At 36.7% G+C, this 22,825-nt stretch overlaps 1 protein-coding gene and 1 long non-coding RNA gene across 2 annotated transcripts; both read right to left on the minus strand.

Moving 5' to 3' along the window:
* Positions 1–420: 420 nt before the first annotated feature.
* On the minus strand, positions 421–19,512 carry foxk1 (forkhead box K1). The gene is made up of 9 exons (XM_039686069.2): positions 18,190–19,512; positions 15,231–15,428; positions 9,223–9,379; positions 8,988–9,134; positions 8,705–8,898; positions 6,351–6,517; positions 5,788–6,042; positions 5,499–5,687; positions 421–3,981 (listed from the first exon to the last, which is right to left on the minus strand). Exons 1-9 carry the CDS (start codon positions 18,594–18,596, stop codon positions 3,782–3,784), a joined length of 1,914 nt encoding a protein of 637 aa, XP_039542003.2. The 5' UTR covers positions 18,597–19,512; the 3' UTR covers positions 421–3,781.
* Positions 19,513–21,043: 1,531 nt separating this feature from the next.
* On the minus strand, positions 21,044–22,825 carry LOC120489337 (uncharacterized). Its single transcript, XR_016155163.1, has 3 exons — positions 22,518–22,825; positions 22,279–22,439; positions 21,044–22,013 (listed from the first exon to the last, which is right to left on the minus strand). It is a non-coding gene; the product is annotated as an uncharacterized LOC120489337 (long non-coding RNA).

Below are 22,825 nucleotides of genomic sequence, written 5' to 3' on the forward strand. Positions count from 1 at the left end.
ATACGAGTTCAAAAACATCTGGGTAGAATATTTTGATCTCTCTGTAGATATATGGTTCCTTTTGCCAGTCGGTGACAAAATAGTGTAACAAACGTAAACTAGCGTTTCTGTTTGTAGTTTTTATAACCTATATATATTTAAACATCTTCAAGTAATAAACAGGCATTGTCATTTTAAACACAAACACACCAACTCCAAGCAGCATACACATACAAATAAATAGTATACTTATATTTCCGCTAGATTAAAGGTTTGTTACATTATTTAAACGCCGACAAGATACGACAACCGATAATTTTGTACCACCTGGTAAAATACAAATTTGCTTCATATACCAAACCACATCCATACATTTAGAATACGTATTAAATGCACGATCAAACTGTAAATAAACTTAGCTAATGCAAAGAAGGCGAAAAGTTCATTTTGAAATGTTCTTTAATAGAATTAATGCATGTATCAAGTCCCCAATGATTGTACATGGTACTAATAACTGTTACATGAATGTTTTACAGTAATGTAAAAAAGAAAAAAAAAATTTACCTACCACCTTCTCTACAACAACAAATGGAAATATACTAGGCATATACTCAACATTTAAAGGGCGAACTACACTATATAAAAATAAGAACAAACAAAACATAAAACACAACATAATCCTAGCCGAGAAAATCATTGCGGTGTCAATGCACAATACTTCAAACAGTAAAACATATTGTTATTAGAGTTAAAAGGAATTACAATTTTATGTGTAAAAATAAAATCCACGAGGTCTGACTAAATGAATAAAGCCAGTGTCCAATGAAAAATTACATTACAAGACACTGTTCAATCATTCAGTAACATTCATTTAAATATTTTAAAAACAAGATCTGATACACCAGAAACCTTTTTCTTTTCTTTTTTTTTAAAAAATTTGCACTCTCATACAAACTTCCTGAATGATCAAAGCTGTAATTAGTTAATGGTAAGCAATAAAATTCATACCTACTGCTTTTAAAAAACATATTTATAAATCAGAGCCAGAGATCACCATTGCATGCACAAGCAGGCTGCAGCTGAAACTTTGTAGCTCATATTTTTTTAATAGTTTGCGGTTAACTGGATTTTCAAAACTTCTGCTCAGACCAAGACAGGACAGAGTTGACAGGGTTACAAAAAAATAAATAAATAATAATAAACAGAGCAATTCCAAAAGGGTCCTCACACCATCGGTGTTCGGGCCCTATAAACGGGAAAGTAAATTGTGGAAACAGAAACAAGCAAAGTACCCAGCATATAATAAAGAAGGAAAGATAAAAATAAGTTCCTTGAATAATAAAAGAAACAAAGGCAGGGGCAAAGATATATTGCAAGGCTTAAACCTTCATCCATGGAATCGAGACACAAGATGTCATGATCACAGATTCATTTAAAAGATTAGCCAGTGAAGTATTTTTTATTAATTCCAGGTACACCATTGCATAAACTGCATGGACAGAAGAAAAGCCCTCATATACATTGTGTAGTTAAATACACATTAAAAGACAAACCAGTGGACATTCACAGATGTATGGCATGATCTCATAGCAAGGGGATTTAAGGGGTGTTTTGTGTACAGTGGAAACAGATTATATCTTCTTTGAAAAAAGAAAGGAAAGTTTAAATTAGAAATGTTTAGTGTATAAACACTTGCATATGCAAATAGCAATGAACAGAACAAAACAAGCACAAAAAGGAATAATAATTAAAAAAATCAGAATATTGTTGTGATAAAAATGCTCCATGGTTATATACGTGTACAGACACTGTGGCATATTGTTAATTGTTTCATGAAAAACATTTAGGCAGTGACAGCTAATTCTGTACGTTGATTGTGTTAACAATGACAATGTTTGTTTCACCATTCCATTGGTTATTCCAACGGAATAAGAAAGAAATAAAAGCATACAGGAGGTCAGTCATGAAGAACATATTCTTTTGTGTCAAATAAACATATACTTCAAATGGAATAGTGGTTCTCTCATTAATTTTGTTTATTATAGCCCACATTGTGACGACATGAAACGAAGGGTGACATCTAATCAACTAGATCCAATCTCTATATTTTTTTTTACATTGATATCTGCATTGTTGGAATCCAAATGTTCGTTTGATGCTTTTAAAACCTCCAAAAGACCTTTTTACTGACAGATTCCTCTTTCATTTACCATATTGCTCAGTCCCTTCCAGTCACAACACAAATAGTCACCCTCTCATCTGTTCTTCTAGGGCTCTACAATCCCTCCATTGTTACATAGGCAGGATGCTGCGTTGTTCATTTTTTCTTGCAAGATGTGTTCATTCATTCAAACCTGCGAATTAACTTATTAGTAGGCAAGTTTGATGAAGTTGTCTTTAAGTAGTACATCACACTGATTTTTAGTGAGTCCTGAAAGAAGTGGAGCACTAAGGCACTAATAATGAGGATATGTATTTGGTCTGTTGAAGTTTCGGTTTCTACTGCAAAAGGTACACTGTACGGCCGTGTGACTACGTTAGCATACAAACAGTGGCTCACTTCAAGTACACTAGGGTACTTCACTGCACATTTGTGGTGTGTATAATTTGCAACATACAAAGCGGTTTCTGAATTGAATCCTGTTAGTGATTGTCTTGAAAGCACATTGGAATAACTTCAACAATATATATTTACTCTTCTCTTAGTAAAACTAGAAAGTCTCATTAAAGGCTGACTTTGTGTATACTCCAAAAAAATAGGTTTCTTGAACTCTCAGAAAAAATACTCGACATTCATTTAGTGGCTTCTGTGATTATTAAGTGATCACAGAAAGTGAGTGAAGAAACAGCCTCGGCAACAGTTACATTCCTGGGTCTGGAAAAGCATTTGGTATCATGTGCTTGCATTCATCCATCGATGCAATCCGGATTTCTTTATGGGGATTGGCCAATACGACTGCGATGAACTTAGTTTTTATAACAGAACATATCTACAAACACATTCTAATGGTCTAATATATAGTTCAGGTCAAAAGTGGGTGCCACGAACAAATAAACAAACGCTACTTACATTCATTGAGTTCTTTTTAATTTTTCCGCTAAACACAGACCAATTAAGAAATAAGCATTTTTCTAGAAATGTCTCTTTGTAGTAAGCAAGCAAGGTAAGAATCCTCCCCAGAATAATAATGTAGGTTAAAGAACTCCAGCTAGAAAAGGCCTCTATCCTATCTGTTCATTTCTATGAGTATTAACATATTATTTCATTAAAGATAGTCTTTTTTTAACAGAGATAAATAAATCCTCACACAGGCCACACAGGTAACTGCAGTTCCTGTGACCCTTTTTATATACTGTTTCAATTCAGAGAGACTCGTGGTCTCAGACTGTAATAGCTGCATAGGTATTGGTCCCACCCCATCCCGAAAAGAAGAACTCTCTCTCTCTCTCTCTCAGATGTACCTTGTGAGGAACTACCTGGGCGCACATGCCTAGCTGGTGTCTTTAAGCACATGTACCTCTCTTCATACTTCTTACAAGATTAAAAACCCCTACAAATTTAAAACTGTGAGCATTGAATTTTAATGCTGCCAGATGTAGCTCAATGAATTAACCCCCATGATACAAAGACGCTTAAACCTCTTCTTACAAAGACATTCGATCAGTTACCCGTGTCGGGCGTTTACAAAACTTTTAAGTTCTCGTTTTAAAGAAAACCAAACACGTTTCCCTCAATATGTTTGACGATATTGTGAGATGTGGTTTAATGATCCGTCATTGGCTCACTCGATCACTCACTTATTCATTCACTGGCCTCTTGGTTCATTGCAACAATAACAGGCTGAGGGACTGGAGCGACACTGTCCTCGTCCATTTTGGGCCGTTTGAGCTCGGGCTCGTTGATGCTGGACTCGTTGGTTTCCATGCTGGAGGGCCTGTTGACCAGGACCGGTGGGGATGTAGAAGCCTGGGCAGCCAAGATCTGAAGAGGATTGGTAAGGGCTGAGGGGACAGAGACGACAACACAGAGAATAGGTTACAAGTCAAAGACAGGCAATAGGGTTTAAAATAAAGCCGTTTAAAACGTGCCAAGTTCCTAGACGTGGACTATTTGTATTCAAATGTTTAATAACCATCAAGTTAAACGCAAAAAAAAACCAAAAAAACATTTGTAGTTCACAATTAGTATTTTTTATTGTTTAATGTCTGTTAACCATTTCAGAAGCATGGCTATCTACTTGGTGAGTAAAGTAAATAACACAATTATACAATTAACCAAATATTTATGTTTTAAAGGAGTTCACTTTTTAAAAAAAAATTTGCTGATAATTTACTCACTCCCATGCCATCCAAGATGTCCATGTCTTTCTTTCTTCAGTCGAAAAGAAATTAAGGTTTTTGATGAAAACTTTCCAGGATTTTTCTCCATATAATGGACTTCAATGGTAACCAAATGGTTCAAGGTCCAAAAGATAGTTTCAGTGCAAACTACACACTGTTCAAAGGGCTTTATAAGATTCCAGATGATGAATAAGGGTCTTAACGCGCATCACAGAAGTTCATTCATCGTCTGGAATCGTTTAAAGCCCTTTCAACAGTTTGCACTGAAACTGTCTTTTGGACCTTGAACCGTTTGGTTCCCAGTGAAGTCCATTATATGGAGAAAATCCTGGAATGTTTTCATCAAAAACCTTAATTTTTTTTCGATTGAAGAAAGAAAGACATGGACATCTTGGATGACATGGGGGCAAATATCAGCAAAAGTTTTTTTTTTAAGTTAACGACTCCTTTAAGAGACTTACTGACCTTGGCACACAGTAATGAGGGTCTGCAATAATTTCTTGTTTTATTTTTTTTTTCTTCCTGCATGTTGGTCACACCACATGACTGGATTTGGTGACAGTATTATTTTAATACCACTTATATATTATATACAAATATTTTGTCAATATTTTGAATTTGATAATTATTTTTATCTTTTCTGTTTTCATTTTTATATTAGTTAACATTTTAGGATATTTTTTAGTTTAGTTAGTTACTAGCTGAAGGTTTTATTATATATATATATATATATATATATAAAGTTTTTTTTCTATTTCATTTTATTTTAGTTAATGTTTATTATATTTCAATTATTTTTTTGTTTAAACAATAAATGTAAACCCTAGACTTTATAGACTTTTTAGAAATTATATATATATATATATATATATATGCAGTTTTTTAAAGAATATAAGAAGTTATATAGATAAGAGTTATATTCTGCTCCCATAAAAAAATAATAATTTGAATTATGTAATTAAAACAAGCTTAATAGAAAGTTCTATTTAAAGCATTACATGTATGAATTGCATTATGCATTTTAATTAATTAATTAATTAATTAATAATTAACTTTGTCATTAACCATTTATTTTAAAACAAGTTAGAAAAATATCATGCAGATAATCGGCAAATCATATCAGTAAAGCACAAGACCAGATTCAGAACAATGAATGGACACACACTACGCACACATACCGTAAGCACTGGTTGGTACACTGCTGATAGGAAGAGCATGTTTGCCATTCTGAGAAATGGTCTGCACAGGAAGGTGGTGAATGGCGCTCTGCTGGACAACAGTGTAGCTCTGCTGCCCCCTATTGGCTGAGCTTATGTGACTCCCTACAGCCTGAATAACTCTACTGCCAACCATAGGCATCTCATCCACTGCATACACAGAAGATTAACAGAGAGACAGTTAAGGCCTATTCACACAGAGGCATTCCAACAGATTTTGCCCAAAACAATAAGAAATGGGTTGTTTAACCTCTTTGATCTCCAGGTCCCTCTCCTGAGCTTGAGGTGGTGTTAGCCAGGATGTAGCCATTGGGGGAGCTGGTGGAGGTGGTCACTACACGGACCATGGTGACAGCTGGCGCCTGCTGCACCACATGGATGGCCTGACCAGAGGCCTGGGAGGAGCTAATGATGGAGGCCGGCATGTAAGTCACAGGCTTGGGGATGGCGGCTGAGGACTGAGATGGTACGGCCATGATTACAGGATGGGCGCTCACTGGAGAGCCTGAGAGACAAGAGGAATCACCAGAGAAAATACATTTAGGACTGCAGAATCGACTCTGAATCTGAAGCTTGCCAAGACTGCAGAGATAGAAATGGTAGTCAGCTACAATACAAGTTATTATTATTTATGCAAACTGTAATTGAACTTCTGCTCAAAAATTACATTTTGTTGTTTACAGGAAAAGCTACACTATTTTTACCACAGCTGAGCTAATATCATACTGCTAAAAAAAATTAGGCAAGTTAGTATTGTTTGTATCCAAACACTGGCAGTCAGCACTGCTGTGCTATGAAAATAAGCACGGTCACCTGGTGCACTCTGGGAGTATCGGTACTCGGGCACAGACGCAAGCTTGGAGCCAAAGTCATGCTCATGTGACACTGGGGATCCTTCCCGTGACAGACAGTCGGGGGTCTGGAGGCCGCTCGAGTGTGGAGAGAGGAGGCCAGAGTGGGTGGGAGACGCGGGAGCACTCCTGAAACCAACACAACGATCTGTCAGTCATGCACACAGACGTAGAGCATACAGTATAGGGCCGTCCACACCAAAGACGATAGCTACGATAACAAAGTCATTGCAATCATTTTAAGAACGATTTTTTAGATTGACAGCCAACAGAAATCCATACTAATTTTAAAATGCTTGAGCGGACGACAAAACTGCAGTGCACACTTAGAATAAACCGAATGTTATTGTATTTTGCTTTGGTGGATGCTAATATAGTTAGTTATAGTTCTTGGTGTGAATGGGCCTTAATTCTTATACACACTGTGAATGCAACGCATACATGTTCAGATGTTACAGGCCATGCAGGGTCCAAAAGTAACTTTTTGCTTCACCCGCCAAAAGGCGGATGAATTGAATATAATTTTTTTTAAAGTTAAACTACTTTCTTAAATCATGCAGACTGAGACAACTTTAAGAAATGTGTGTAAACAGTGTGAAGCAGTAGCCGTCAAACCGTATTCACTTTTTAGCCCTTAATCCTGTAATTGTGGACAAATGTGGGCACAGAGCACTCAGGTGTGATCTTATTTTTTATTTATTATAAGTGTTATATCACTGTCTTCGATAAAGTTTTGTCTATCCATTTGTGGTGGTTTTTTTTATTTTATTTTGGGGGTATTTTTGGATTTATTTACTTCAAAAAGTACCATATTTTCTATGTAAATGATGCTTATTTTTATGATTTATTTATAATTTTTTTAACTATATTAAAATATCATTCCAATAAGTTCTTAGAGCTAAAACCTAAAGATGAAGTGACTTTGCTGTCTCCTGGTGTCTTATTTTGGCTTATTTTAGAATTATCTAAATTACAGTTTTTCCTATTCATTTCTATGGGTGCCCATTTTTGACCCAAATACAAGATGAAGGAGTTTTGTTTTTCACCCACTTAACATTGTAGAATTGAGTCAAAAAAACTGTGTGTTCAGGAGGCAAACTTAGGAAAAGTAGCCAAGTCTTGTACCGCTCAGGGAAGTATTTTTTAAAATTAAATCAAAACTATTTTGCCCACATTTAGCACTGCTCTGTTTGTGTGAGCAGTGTGAGTTTGAAGCAACACTAGCAAATAACGGCCAACGTAATACTGGATGGGAGCATGTCTGGGAACATTATTTCATTTGGTGCCAATAGGGGCGCAGGAAAGAGACACTTCATCTTTAAGAAATGAATCAAAACTATGAATCAATTTGAAACTTGATTTTGAATGAGGCTCTCACTACCACAAAATAATTTTTTGCAATCGCAACACTTAGTATTGTACTTAATATTATACTTCAGTATGAACAACAATTTATACAATTATTAGTACATTTTTATTTTTAATTTATTTTATTTAAATACCTAATTGTTCATTCATGTTCCATCATAATCTATTAACAGTAATCTCTACAATTTGAAATGTTAAACAACAATAACTACATAATGCGATATATCAAAAGTGACAGTAAAGACATTATATATACATTATATATCTCGTGTTACGCGGCAGGTTTGATCTTCAGCAAGACGTTTGTTCTCGTGCATCAAGCAGATTCGGTTGATCTTCTTTTTAGATTTGCTGATCAATATTTACATGTGAATAAAAGCCTAATTTTAATATGTTCATCATAGAGAGTGATCGAGTCCCTTCAGAAAATTTTGGACTAAACCGCTCAATTAATATGGATTTGTTTTATGATCTCTTTATATTTCTGTTAAAGGACAGAAAGGCAGAGCTCTCAAATTTCACCAAAAAGATCTTCATTTGTTTTCCGAAGATGAAATTAAGCCTTATGTGTTTGGAATTACATTAGGTGAAGTATTTAATTACTGAATTTTATTTTTTGGGTGAACTATCGCTTTAATGACATCTGACATCAGCCAGTCTTCTGGTGAAATGTTACTTGTTACATTTTGGACCCAAGTCTAATGCAAGCTTTTACAGAGTGTGTAAAAACAGAGAAAACAAAGTTGGGTCTAACTGATGCTGCGAATGAAAGGGATCAAATTCAAACAGACTTACTTTGTTCTGCCCAGTGAAGAAACGGACAGATAGGGAAGAAAGAGGGAAACAGAAGAGGCTAAGCAGGCTTCTATTACATCAGACAGTGCGAGTGTCATAAGGGGGTCAGCGGAGGGCGTGCTGGGTTGAAAGCGGGTGTCTGAGACATCTCACCTGGAGGACAGCGGGCCGAAGGGCGTGCGGAAGCAGGACACCCCTCTCTGCCGACGCTTTCTGAAGGCCTGCTCCACCAACTTGGCCTCTGATGAGGGGTCCACGCGCCAGAACGAACCCTTGCCTGGCTCTTCCTGTGAACGCGGCACTTTAATAAAGTAGCGGTTGAGAGACAGGTTGTGTCTAATGGAGTTCTGGAGAGAAATGAGATTAAGGGTTTACAAATTAGCACACAAACATGACAGACAGACAGACAGAAAACAATTTTGGCAGATAAACTGACCTGCCAGCCCTTGTCGGCCGTCCTGTAGTAGGGATAATGCTTGGTGATGTGAGCGTAGATGCCACTTAGTGTTAGCTGTCTGTCCGGTGCAGACGAGATGGCCTGGACTATCAGCTGGGCGTACGAGTATGGAGGTTTGGACTCATCCTGAAGGAAGAGTGGACAATTAATCTTGCGATTGCGAACAAACACACTGACTATGCTTGACATGCATTGGGATGTTGGAGGCTCTTACCTTAGGACTGTCTCCTCCCGTGGCTTCAGTGCGCTGTTCTGACACAGCCTTGGCAGCAAACTCAGCAGCCAGCTGGAGATCTGAGGTGATGTTGCGGCCGTAGCGGTATCCCGAAGAACCTGCGCCCCGAGGGCTCGCTGGGCAGGAATTGGGAACGCTAGGTAGACAGGAAGACATCATTTATTAAACAGGCGAAGACATCATTTATTAAACAGGCCAAGAAGACTGTTTCAGAGATTTAAGGAATGCTTCTTCTGATTAAGATTGTATAGAACCTTTTCACAGACCGATGAAGCGTTTCCACAGTTAATAACAGAGTAAATCTAGAAAAGTTGTACATTTTTAAATGTAATGTACATTTATTACACTATACCTTGTTTTACATTAACTTGTTGAGGCTGATGTGCAGGTGTTTCTAACACAACAGCTGAAGGATTTGACATCTTTCTCTCTTCAGACCACTGTTAGCAATCTCTCTATATTTTTTTTCCTGCTTTGGCAAGTCTTACGAACGCTATCATTTTTTTTCCTCCTATTGGAGCAAATGGTAATGCAATATATATATATATATATATATTTGTTGTAGTTTTCATTCACCACTACGGAAGTATACCCAACTCTGACTTTTGCTCCTGAGAACCCTGGAAAAAATGTGACAAAGTCCATTCCAGTTTAAATGTTTATAAGCCATTTTTAGTGCATTTAATTGATCAAAAATACAGCAAAACAGTAAAATTGTGAAATGTTATTACAATTTAAAACAACGTTTTATCTTACTAAAATGTTTTTTAATGCATCCTTGTTAAATAAAAGTATTATTTTAAAATAGCAGTTTCACAACCAAAATAAAAAAAATGTATACTTATGTAAACTTATGTCATGACCAGCTGAAAAGTAAACCTGGTTACTTTCACTGGGCAATGGGTAATATATGCAGAAGTATCAAGAAGGGACAATGAAGGGATGTGACGAGGATGCACTCTAAAACAAAAAAAAAAGTACATATCCAATTAGAGCAATAATTATTCAGAACACACCTGATAGACTAATATGGTCCTATTATATCGCGTAGTTATTCATTAGTGCTTAATGAAGTTTGCATAAAGTAGTAACACACAACCAGAAGAACCACATCCATCTAGAACACTTTTCAGCTCAAGTCACTTTTGTGCAAAAATCTGAGCATAAAAGTTTCTACTTTTCAACCAATCTTTTTTTTTGCAGTCTATGTTTTCAACCCTCCCGCTCCATTTCATATGTATTAATTACATGTTACTCTAAACATGACTGCCTGTGGTAACTGACAGCAGATTACATGCTGAAAATAACCCACAACATTATAATCCATTTTATAACCCTTGTTATGCACCTGACATGAAAAACAATGTGCCAGTAGTTGGCCCCAAGCCCTAAAAAACAAACCATTCAGATAAACAAGCAAAACAATTACTGAGCCATTAGCCACAGGGTTTCCGAATTGTGATCATAATAACTGTATCATTTAGGCTGAAACTGACAGAAAGACATCCTGAGCTGTGCTATTTTAAGGCTTGCGATAATTGTCAACATATCAGTAAGTCTCCCATAACGCAGACACACCCCACCATTCCTTCACCCGCTGTGTTATTTTTTTTTAATCGCTGGCTTTCTGACAGCAGGGCACAACCGAGTGCTCAGATAAGGCTGTTGTGCTGCAGGCTCCATTGTGTTGTGTGGGCAGAGACAAACAGGTCTCTCTGAGCGGCAAGGCGAAGGCAATTGTGCGTGTGTGTGTGTGTCTGTGAGGGCACAGCGGGCGGGGTGCTTTGGGTTGAAGTCCAGTCCTGAGGCAGCATTTTCACAACAGCCAGACCATATTACAAAAAAACACCTTAATGACAAGCCAAAAGACAACCAACACCTCTTCCACACAGACTTCTGTACTAAAAATGGATTATGAATATGTAAAAAAAAAAAAATACAAAATCTAAAATACAAATCTAAAGAAATGTGTACAGGATTCCTATTTGGATTTATATCCTAAATTAGAAAAATCCCAAAGGATCCTAATGGGATAAAATAAAATAACCCAGGTTTTACATTTAGTATCAAATGGCGATACATCACCAAAAACCAAACTTGATTATGACACAAAAGTTGGTACGACTTTTTTGTACAAAATTAACATTCTAAAGTCAAACATCAAACATGTTTTGAGTCAAAACATCAATCCTTTTTCCAAAGCGTGTTTTTGTCTTACCCTGTTTTTCCTATGTTAAGCCGATTAGAATTAGACTGGCAGGATGATTTTCACGGAAAATTGAGCACATACGTCACTCGCCCATGCGTGTCTCGTCATTTACATAAATAGAGAAAAGTTGCTCCAGCTACTTTGACGTGTGTATGGTGTGGGAGTGAGAGATAGATGAGCGGTCACAACAATATTTTCTTGGGAAAAGGGGGGTCTCAGACAAAAAAAAAAAGGATGAGAACCACTGGCTTATGGCACTTTTCCCCTGCATGGTATGGTACAGTTCGGTACGGCTCACTTGTGGCGCTTTTCCACTGCATAGTACGGTACGGCTCGCTTTAAATGGTACCACCTCCGTTGAGATTCCAAGCGTACCGTACCGATACTAAAATGTGACGTAAATACACTGCAGATCACTGATTGGTCAGACAGAATCGTCACTACCAGCGTCATTGTATTTGCATTGTATTTTAAAACTACTTGCTTGACTTGAGAAAAAGAATGAAAGAAAACTTCTAAAAGAGAAATAGCTGAATCGTGGTCAGTAGATGAAGTGCAGACGTTAAACTATAACGGTCAGACTATAATCCCACCCACTTTGAAGCGGTACTAACTGCAGTGGAAAAGCAAACAGAGCTAAAGCGAACCAAGGCGTGCCGAGCCGAGTTGTGTCGTACCAGCAGTGGAAAAGTGAAGCGAGCCGAACTGTGCCACGCCACTCCAAACCATACTGAGCCGTACCACACAGTGGAAAAGCGAAGCGAGCCGAAATGAACCGTGCCACGCAGTGGAAAAGCTAACCGAAACGTGCCGCGACCGAACTGTACTGAGTCGTACCAGCAGTGGAAAAGCGAAGCGAGGTAAAATGAACCGTGCCACGCAGTGGAAAAGCTAACTGAACCGTGCCGCGTCCGAACTGTACTGAGCCGTACCAGCAGTGGAAAAGTGAAGCGAGCCGAACCGTGCCGTGCCACTCTGAAACGTACTGAGCCGTACCACGCAGTGGAAAAGCGAAGTGAGCCGAACAGTGCCACGCCGAACCATACGGAGCCAAACTACGCATTGGAAAAGCGAAGCGAGCCGAACTGCGTCGTGCCGAACCGCACTGAGCCGTACCAGCAGTGGAAAAGCGAAGCAAGCCGAACCGTGCCGCGCCACTCCGAACCGTACTGAGCCATACTACGCAGTGGAAAAGCGAAGCGAGCCGAACCGTGCTGCGCCGAACCAGCAGTGGAAAAGCGCCATTAGAGGGCCAAAAGTTACAGTGTACCTTTAAAATCAATCACTGAATAGATTTAACGTCAAGATTAATATATTATTAAATAAATTAATTAGTTAAAAATATATATTAATATCGGCAACCATATTATTATTTGAGTTTAGCATTGTTTTTTTCCTGCGGTCCAAAACAGACCTGACCAGTTACTAAGTTTGTTGTGATGAACTAACTGAAATGTTTTGCATCATTTTTCATAACATTACGCAAAGCATTTATATTAAAAGTAAATTTTAGTGGTACTAAAATTCAAAACACATTGTAATATAAACACAATGAGGTTGGTAAGCTACCCACATGATTCCAAAGGGTCGTGTACAGTAATGATTTACAGAGGACAACTATTTAACCAATTGATCATTTACTCACTAAACTAACAGACATCTTTTCTCAATCAAAAAATGATTCAACACAAATTCTAGCCAACTTTTAGGTTTATTCATTTTATTAGTCAATTTATTCAATTATTTAATGCAATATGTAAGATGACAATATTCTTTGTAAGAAGAAAATACTTTTTACGCATTTGTTTATCTAGGTTCTTATTCATTTCTATCATCTACACTACCGTTTCAAGTCAGTAAGATTTAAAAAGAAAAATTAATACAAAAAGAAATGTATATATTTATTCAGAAATTATTCAATAAATCAATCAATGGAGTAAGAAGTGACAGTAAAGTCACTTAATGTAAACTTTTACATTAAAATGACATGATATTAATAGGATGTTCTCATTTCTCATTAGAAAGATTTTATTTTTTAGTAAAATAACAATAATTAATGTATTGTAAACAAACGTAATTTAAAAAAAACAATAGTATATTTATAACATCAACAGAGTAATAAACGCAGTAAAAAAAGTTGTTTCAATACCTAATGGTTAACAAATGGATCCTTATTGTAAAGTGCTATCTCAAATGATTCTGAAGCATAAAGAAAAAATGTGCAAAGGAGTTGTTCAAACAGCTCCATGTGTGTGTAATTCAAAGCTTTACACACATCTGCTGTTTGAGCAGCAGGCTGACAATCTGGGAAATGTCCCTAATCCATCACTACACACAGACTGAAACTTACAAGAGAAAAATATTACAGTAGAAACTGCAGCTCAGACGTGGATAACCAGTTCCAATGCTTGTAGAGCTGAATAGGAGGAAATATTCCCCCCAGTAAGGGAAGAGGAATCAGGAAGGACAGAAAACATGTGTCTGTTTGTGTTAGGTGTAGGAGCAGGCCAAGGAGCGGGATGAGGGGGGTGTTTGGAGGCCTCGGAAAAAAGGAAACTATCTGTGGCTCAAAACACCAAACCACAACACTTTACGACCGACCAATCAGGGAGCTCCAAGCTCGGCACATGCCATATATGGTATGTGGACACAGCATGCTTGCTTTGAAAGCCACACGTGGTGCAGAAGAGCGGAGAGGCCGCCAGGGGCAGACTTTTCCAACCACTATTGTATCTACTAGATACACAAAGAAGCAGGCAGCTTCAAAATCAAAATCAAGCATCTCCTTTTATATGCAAATTCTGATGCTTCAGTTCAAATGCAGGAATGCAATCTGGAAACATTATGAAATGTGACTTTTGATTATATTGACTGACATAATATGAATATGCAAAACCTATTTTTTTCTGTAGTCTTTTTAAAATGTCATATTTGTGCATATGTATTTCACCAAATACATTAGGTGCTGTACATTTTTGCTATGTTTTCATTTCTATGCAGAAGACCTGCATTTCAAACGACATTTACAACATTATTTAGTTATTTACAACAACTTTTGCCTCAAGAAACTCCCAATTACTGCTAGTTAGTATGGTAGTTCTTAATTTTAGGTATTGAGTAGGATTAAGGGATGTAGAATATGTTCATGCAGAATAGGGCATTAATATGGGCTTGTTCATAATAAACCCCGTCTTCATACCGGTGTGATCTTCAACCAGATGGACCTGAATAAATATTGTGAATGTTCTGATCCAATCTAACTTCTAAACTGTAATGAATCATAATCATACACGGTTCGCTCGTTGACCCCCAACTGAGCCTGGGTTCTTCCAAAGGTTTTCTCTCCATTCGGTCACCTGATGGACTTCCTTGGTTCCTTGCCACTGTTGCTTTGGCTTTTGTCTTGCTTAGTTGGGGACATTTATTATTCAACAATATTATTAATCTGTCTGCATTGACACCATTATATGAGAACTGAACTGGAAGATGGTATAACTGTTTTCTACAGAGCGGCTATATATAAATAAATTAACTAAATTAACTATTTACAACAAAAATAAACCATCACTAAACTTTCACTGAACTTTTATCACTGTAAAGCTACTTTGATAAAATCTGTAGTGTAAAAAGCGCTATATAAATAAAGGTGACTTGAGATGACTTAAATCAACAGCCAATATCTTAAATGCAAGCTAATAAGCAACCAGTTAACAACAGTGAGAATTGTACCCTAAACTACCGTTTTTTTCTCTGTGTGGCCGTTCGGACGAAGTCATACCTGATAGTTCCAGTCGGCGAAGGCAGGGGACTCATCATACTTCTGAAGTCATTTTCAGGAATGCTGATTTTCAGCGGAGATATTTGTGGGTAAAGGGGTCTCACAGGAGATACAGGATCCTCCTCCTTCTGTGTCTCCTTGTGGTAGAGCACTGTAAACTGAATCTTTATCACCGTGCTGGGAAATCGAAATGTGCACCTATAGAGAAGGACAAAGACACATTAAGGCATAAAAAATTATTTTACGTGAACCTAAAGATAAGTGAAATACATAGGTGGTGCTTTTCGTACAGCAAACCTGGCAAATCAATAAATTAGCAGCAGCTTTTAACTATCGTTCACAAATTTGGGATTTTATATATATATATATATATATAGTAATTAAAAAAAGTAATACCGGGTAAAAAAGGCAACACTGTAAATACTGTTCTATTGAATTTTTTAAATATGTGGTTTCCACAAAAAAATATTATTTTTTGGGAAAGAAGCATTTCTACGCTCATTAAAGCTGCATTTATTTGATTGAATACAGTAAAAACAGCAATATTGTGAAATATTACTATAATTAAAAAAAAAAACATGTTTCTATTTTTTTATATATTAACATTTTTATTTATTCCTGTGATGTCAAAGCTGAATTTTCAGGATCATTACCCCCGTCTTCAGTGTCACATGATCCTTCAAAAATCTTTGTAATATGATGATTTGTTGCTCAAGAAACATTTCTTATAATTATTATCAATGTTGAAAACAGTTGTGCTTTGAAAAGTTCAAAATAACAGCATTTATTTGAAACCAAAATCTTTTGTAACATCATACATGTCTTTGCTATCACTATAATCAATTTAATGCATACTTGAATAGAAGTGTTAATTTCTTTCCCCCAAATAAAAAAATCTAACTGACCTCAAACTTTTCAACGGTAGAGCATAAATATTTTCTGGTCATAGAATACTGACTTTAAATAATATATATATAAAAAAACTACAGTATTGTCAGATTTTTACTTGCATTTTACCCACAAGAGATGGTTTGCTGCAATATGTGGCTATACTGAAGATAGGTTTGGATGGCATTTCAGATTGATAATCAGACACTTACTTTGTCGTTAAAAATTTGTGGGTTGCTTGTGAACACAAAATAAACAAACAAAAAAAAAAGGCAAAAAATCTGCACAAAAAATCTAATTACATAATTGTTAGTCTATGTTTTTGCTTGGGACCAACAAAACGTGAACTTTGGAGTAAAAAAAAAAATGAACCTTCCCTTCCACCCCTTTTTCTGTGTTTTTGAATTGTCGACAGTGTAGCCAGAGAGAATAATGAATTGGTGCACCGCCTCCCCTGGATGTATTTACACAAGTGCTGCACCAGGAAGCCACTTTTAATGCTACAGCATACACACTGCAGTTGTTTTGAATGGCTGGCTTGGCATGCACCCATTACAGGTTCAGTCTGTCCGTGTTTTCACAGCAGTCTGCAGGAATAGCCGCTCTGACCTCCATGACAACAAGCTCCACAGACCGCATTGATAAGACAGATGGCGCACACCAAGACAGTAAAAGCAATTCTGATAAGAATGAAGAAGCCAAATAGTGATTTTAATAAAATCTGAGAGAGACAACGAGCCTAACAGTAGCAAAGCAATGTAGGGACCTTCAGTCTGATCTAGTTAACTAGTTTATCCACTTCTCAATCATTACTGTTTACGGTGTTTAGTGCTAAAAACTGCTTTCATACTGATTAACTGATTACAGATCCTGTGAAAGGTTTACTTGTGGCACACTTTATCAGAGACATCTAATGCAGCAGGATCATCAACCACAAACTGAAGTCTGATTTGTGATTGTTACAGAGATAAATAACTATTCGTGCTGCGTAACTTTTAACTTAGAGTAAGCTTAGTGTAAGCAGAACAACTAAATCATGGGAAAAGTAACAGCTCTTGTGTTTGTGTAATGACCCAATGTCAAGTTGAAAGTACAAGTTTAAATACAAATTTAAAAGTGAATTGAAAATTGAAAGCTCAACCACCGAAAACTTATCAAAAGCGCTTCGAGAACTGTAATAGTTTACACTTCAAACCAATCAAAACAAAGACGACAATAAGCCCTGTCATGTTACTACTCAAATGTTGCTGTTCAAAGTACTACATTATAGTATCACTAGGTTTCCCCCTGTTCTTTGTCTGTTAAAGATTATAAAGTGGTTACTACTGATATGCGTCAGCCTGTATCTCACATCTGCCCACAAAAAATCATGTGGTGGATCCAGTCTCTGTCGTGCACACCGTTCCTGTGGTCGTAAAGTGAAACGTTTAACTTTTCATGTTTATATTTTAACTCATCTTCAGCGCCAACCTTAAAACAAACACTTAAGGGTCAGTACATTTATACTATAAAGAAGTACCCTTTTTGAATCCAGATCCACCGTATATGGTTACTTGACCCATAAAAATAAAAAAATAATAATAATGTCATTGTTTACACACCCTCAAGGTATTTCAAACTTGCATTTCTTCAATGGAACACAAATGGATATGGTTACATTTACTTTCATTGTATGGTTAAAAAAATGACAATTGTATCGAAAATAGTCATATAAATTTAAAACAACACGAGGGTGGGTAAATGATTATTTTGGGTGAACTGTCCCTTTAACTGGTTGATTTACTACACTGTCAAGATTATGCAGGGCCCAAAACAGTTGGAAGCTGGAAAATCCATTTAAAGTTTCATTTTCCACCTTCCAATTTGTACATTAAAGACACTGAAATGAACTTGAAGTCAGTTTCTGACAGCTCTCGAGTCTGCACTTGCATGCAGTTTAGTTGGATTATGCAGGCACTGCATTAAGCACGTTCATTTAATCTCTTGTATGTGGAGTGCATTATCTCTCTAGGTGAATGGGTGCTTGCCATCTGGCTAATTTAAGGAAACAGATCTCATTTTAGTAACTTACTCCCTCGGTAGGAGAAGTGGAGGTGCGCCTCTCCTCTGGAAAACGCCGTCGACAAACACACCGTTCTTGCCGAGACAGCGCAAGTAGAAATGAGGCTCCTCGAAGGTGATCTGCAAATGTCTCCTGGATATGAAGCTCGAGTGGCCCATGTTGACATCCACGGAGCCATGCGACGAATTCCGCCCCACGGTCACCGTCTTCTGGCGCATGACGAACTCGAAGTCCCTGCCTTCCAGGCGAGCGAGGGCCTGCGACGGAGGGGAGAGGGGCATGGATGATATGATCCCGGGCGAAGTCGAGGAGGAGAAAGTGTACACGGGCGGGATAGAAATAGCCACCGGACTACAAGGAGCAGATTTGAGGGCAAGCAGGGCTCTCGCTCCGGTATCATCCCCAAAATCAGCCATTTTGTTGAAAAACACAGAGGGGATTGCAAGCGCAACGGCTATGTGTTGGTCGGGTTCACTGTGTTGCTGTTGGTGGTGGTAGTCAAAACATGGAGATGGCGCGTGGAAAACACGTCATGGATTTTTTGAACGGGAGCGTGGTGCTCTTTAATCACTTTTGTACACTTCAGTCGTTTTAAAACAGTTAGCGCGACGTAATGCGATATTCTTGATATTTTTCGTAATTGTTATCTGTTATGTTTGTTTTTCTCTCGACAATTGCCGGAGGTCTTACACACTAAGCCCTCTGGCATATTAAAGGTTAATATTGTTTCAGTTCCTGGAACCGGACGACACGTGCGTTACATGCGGCAATAAAAAAAACAAGATGATTTGATGTTTATTGTAAGCGCGGTTGCTCGTATTGTAACTAAATACACCTGGGTTTTGATCTGTAGTGCTTCTCATTCGATATGAAAAACATTTAGAAAGGTCAAAATAATGTGACGTGGTTCGAGAAGTGACGTCACGGCCCATCGACCATTCTGCGCTCTCTCTGTTTATAAACAGAGAAAGAACAAGGCAGAGGAAAACCCCGGATGATGGACTTTCGCAAGGACACGTTCTGATTCATTTACACATTACTAGGAAATCTGTGTTCTTTCAGGACTGGATGAATAAAGGTGTCTCGTTGTACACATTATGCACGGGCAAGGAAATTTCTTTAGTTATGATGATTTTGTGTGTGTGTGTGTGGAAAATACAATAGGCATCTACTCGGAAATTATGTCTTCGTTAAAATCTAAGCCCTGCTGTTTGGTTCAGTTGGTTAAAGTAAAATGTCTGTAATTTCTCGTCTTCATTTTATGAAGGAGATGTGTAAGTAATAAGGTTTTAAGAACATTTTATACACAGACTTACACTTCTAAAGTTTTCCTAAAGAGAAAATGTCTCGAATTAGAACAAGATTTCTCTCTTTTTTTCACTTCTTCCCAAGGTAAAATGTTCAGTTTAAAATTATTAACAATATGTATCTATGTTATGAGTTCCTACATATTTAATTTGGAATGTAATGAGTACACCTTTTGTGAAGCAGATGTTGAGTAATTGATTGAAACATTAATTTATTTATGCACATTTTTTTAAAGATCTGTTGACCTTGATTTTTGTATATGTAATACCTGACTTTGATTTTAAAACTATAAATATTGTATTTTACTCATAGTTATTTATAAATATAGTTATTTGGCCAATTATTTCATACATAAATGCAGATAATAGTCCCAAAAATTCTTCCAAACTATTTTTTTCCCCAGAAAGATTTAATGATGAAAAAATGTTCTTTAAAATGTATTTCTAATGATTAACACCCATTTGTGATATTTTATTAGCATATATATATATTTTTTTCTTTTTAATGTTTCTTTTTTTATTTATTCATTGTTTTGCTGCTATTTGGACTTCTTGGAATTGTATTAAGCTTTGTCTTATTTTGTATTTGGATGTTCTTTCAAGCAATTAAACATATTTACCATCAGTTTACTTGCCGTTTACTGTAAACTCTGGTCGACAGATGGCAGCAGTGCACTTAGCATGTATGTCTTCACCATTGCAGACAGTTGCTCATAACCACAATATAAAACTGAAAAAAATATTGCACACCATTAAAATGTTGAGGAATTTAAGAATTTTGATTAATAAAATGTCAATGGCCAACATCTAATATAACTTATTAATTTGAATCTACAATGTAGTTTATAATTAATTTCATTTAAATGTCTTTCTTCATGTTCATAAACTTTTCTGTACTTAGTACTGTACTTGTGTTCCAATCATTGAATGCAGACATTTAATCTTTAATCTCTTGATAATTGTATCCTTTTATGAACTTAGAACAGGTTATAACAGGCCTAATTAGCAGGATATATATAGGTATAAATGTATATATGTGTATATATATGTATATATATATATATATATATATATACTGTATATCAGGGTATAAATTGACTTGTAACAATCATGAATTCCATAGAGTGTAATAAACTGATGTAATGTTTTCAAAATCCTACAAGGACTTTATAAATGTGGCTTGCCTGGCCATCTGGATAGGTTTACCAAAACCTTTAACAATATTCTTTTCCTGTCCTCGTCATTTTATGGGATTCTTTATTGTTTTGATTAAGAACAGGCAATGGTTTAAAAAATTTCCAAACCAAAAATTCAGTTTGTTGGAAGATGAGTCAGCAGGAAATGGGAAAGGATTTCCGTATTTCTCAAAAATGAAACCATGTTCTTGCAACAAAGGTCTTGACCCTATATAATATTTTGCCAACAACGCAAAACACATTCTAGTTTACCCAGTGTTGCACGTGCAACTTCTCACATGTATTAGAAAGACAAGAACATTTGTAAAGATGAAATGAGGAAGAAGGCTTTAATGTAAATTGTAATTACAGCTGGTTACATCACATTCAGTGCTGAAAACATTCAGGGAAGCAGTAGCAGCTAAAACGTGTATTAACTTACAAAATATATATTCATCATTTTATTTGATTTAGTGGATATAAATAATCGTTTGATGAGAGTCCTATTAGATCTAATCAAACTCATTTCATTTTTTAACAGTAAATTTAAATAGTGTGCTAGTCTTTGTTAAAATATTAAAATCTAAAAAAGAACATCAATATGAATAGATCATGGTTAGTGTAATTAAATGTATCCATTTTGGCAAAATAACTGCCAATGCTGAGGTTGTTTTAGGTTGTTTTATACTAGTGGTTTTCCAGGGCATGGGCGCTCAAATGAGGCTGTAAGTGGCAAGAAAACAAACAATCTCTTCCTGTTTATTCTTGATTTCCAACTGAAATTCAAGACACTGGATTCAGTATTATGGGCGCAATGAACAGCAAAATGCCCATTTTTACAGAAAGTATTTCTCTCACGGGCACATTTTATGTGGTAAAATAATTAAATTAAAATTAAAATAGGTAAAACCTGTGTCTCTTTACATGTCACCTCAGTGAAGTTCAGAAGAAGCTTCACAATAAGAAGTTTCATGATCATTAATGCAATTTTGAGGCCTGAGTGCAAAAGGCATGAAACTGATTTACTCTCTGGGCTGAACCTGCATTTTAGAGACTTTCAGTTAAGCAATTCTAGCTTAAATATGGCATGTGGTTCAGTAAACTGCATAAATCACATGCTATTATGTGAGAAAAACTGATGTGAGAAAAATTGTGGCAGTGAAAGAAAATGTTCACATCACCTCTCTGGCCTGAACTCATCAGGAGAATCCCAGAGCTGCAGGTCACGACATAAAACATATGCTGGAATTCCAATATGTAGGAGTGTCTTTTGGTATCGTCACCCCATTGATTCGTTGATGGCCATTTCCAAGTAATCCATTTTCATCAATGCATCGTATGTAATGGGAGACTGAAAAAAACAAAGAAATGTCAAAGTAAAACAACTGCACTCCAAAATCTAAAAGTGCCTTAAAATAGTTTTTCTACACCAGGGGTTCTGAACTCTGGCCCCCAAGATCCACTTTCCTGCAGATTTGACCTCCAACATTGATTAATTACTTCAGTTTGATTAGTGTCGGAGCAAAACTCTGCAGGAAAGTGGACCTTAATGGACAGAGTTTGGAAACCCTGCTTTACACAAAACCTGTGAACAGAGCAGAATCCTGTGCGCTCACATCAGGAGGGAAGTTTGTGTCAATCTCCCCAACCAGCTTTTCCAGGCAGTCTGGATTAGTTGCAAGATTATAGAGGAAGAAAGTGAGAGTGGTGCTTGTAGTCTCATAACCTCCAAGGATGAAAGTGAGGGACTGGGAGAGAATCTCATGGTCTGTTAGTCCTGTCGAATTCACAAAACGGCATATTTGAAAACACGTTCATGCACTTGAATTTGTAAAATCTGTACAGTCTCTCAAACCTTTTACTGGTTGGTCACTTGTGGTGTGTCCTTAGCTTGATCATCAGATATTTGACTCTGGATCATGAGCTTGAGAAAATCTACCCGACCCTGATTAAAAAAAAAAACAGCGGCATTACCATCACTACCAGATCTAAACAACAACAGAGAGTGACTATACTCTTAAAATTAAGGTTCTTTATTGGGTTCTATGGTTCCATAAAGAATCTTTACCAATGTTCTTAATGCTAAGAAAAAAAGGTCATTTTAAGAACTGTTCACTGAAAGGTTCTTTGGGGAACCTGAAATGGTTCTTCTATGGTATCACT

The sequence above is a fragment of the Pimephales promelas genome, chromosome 3 (assembly GCF_988280905.1).
Source record: "Pimephales promelas chromosome 3, fPimPro1.hap1.1, whole genome shotgun sequence".
Taxonomy (NCBI): Eukaryota; Metazoa; Chordata; class Actinopteri; order Cypriniformes; family Leuciscidae; genus Pimephales; species Pimephales promelas.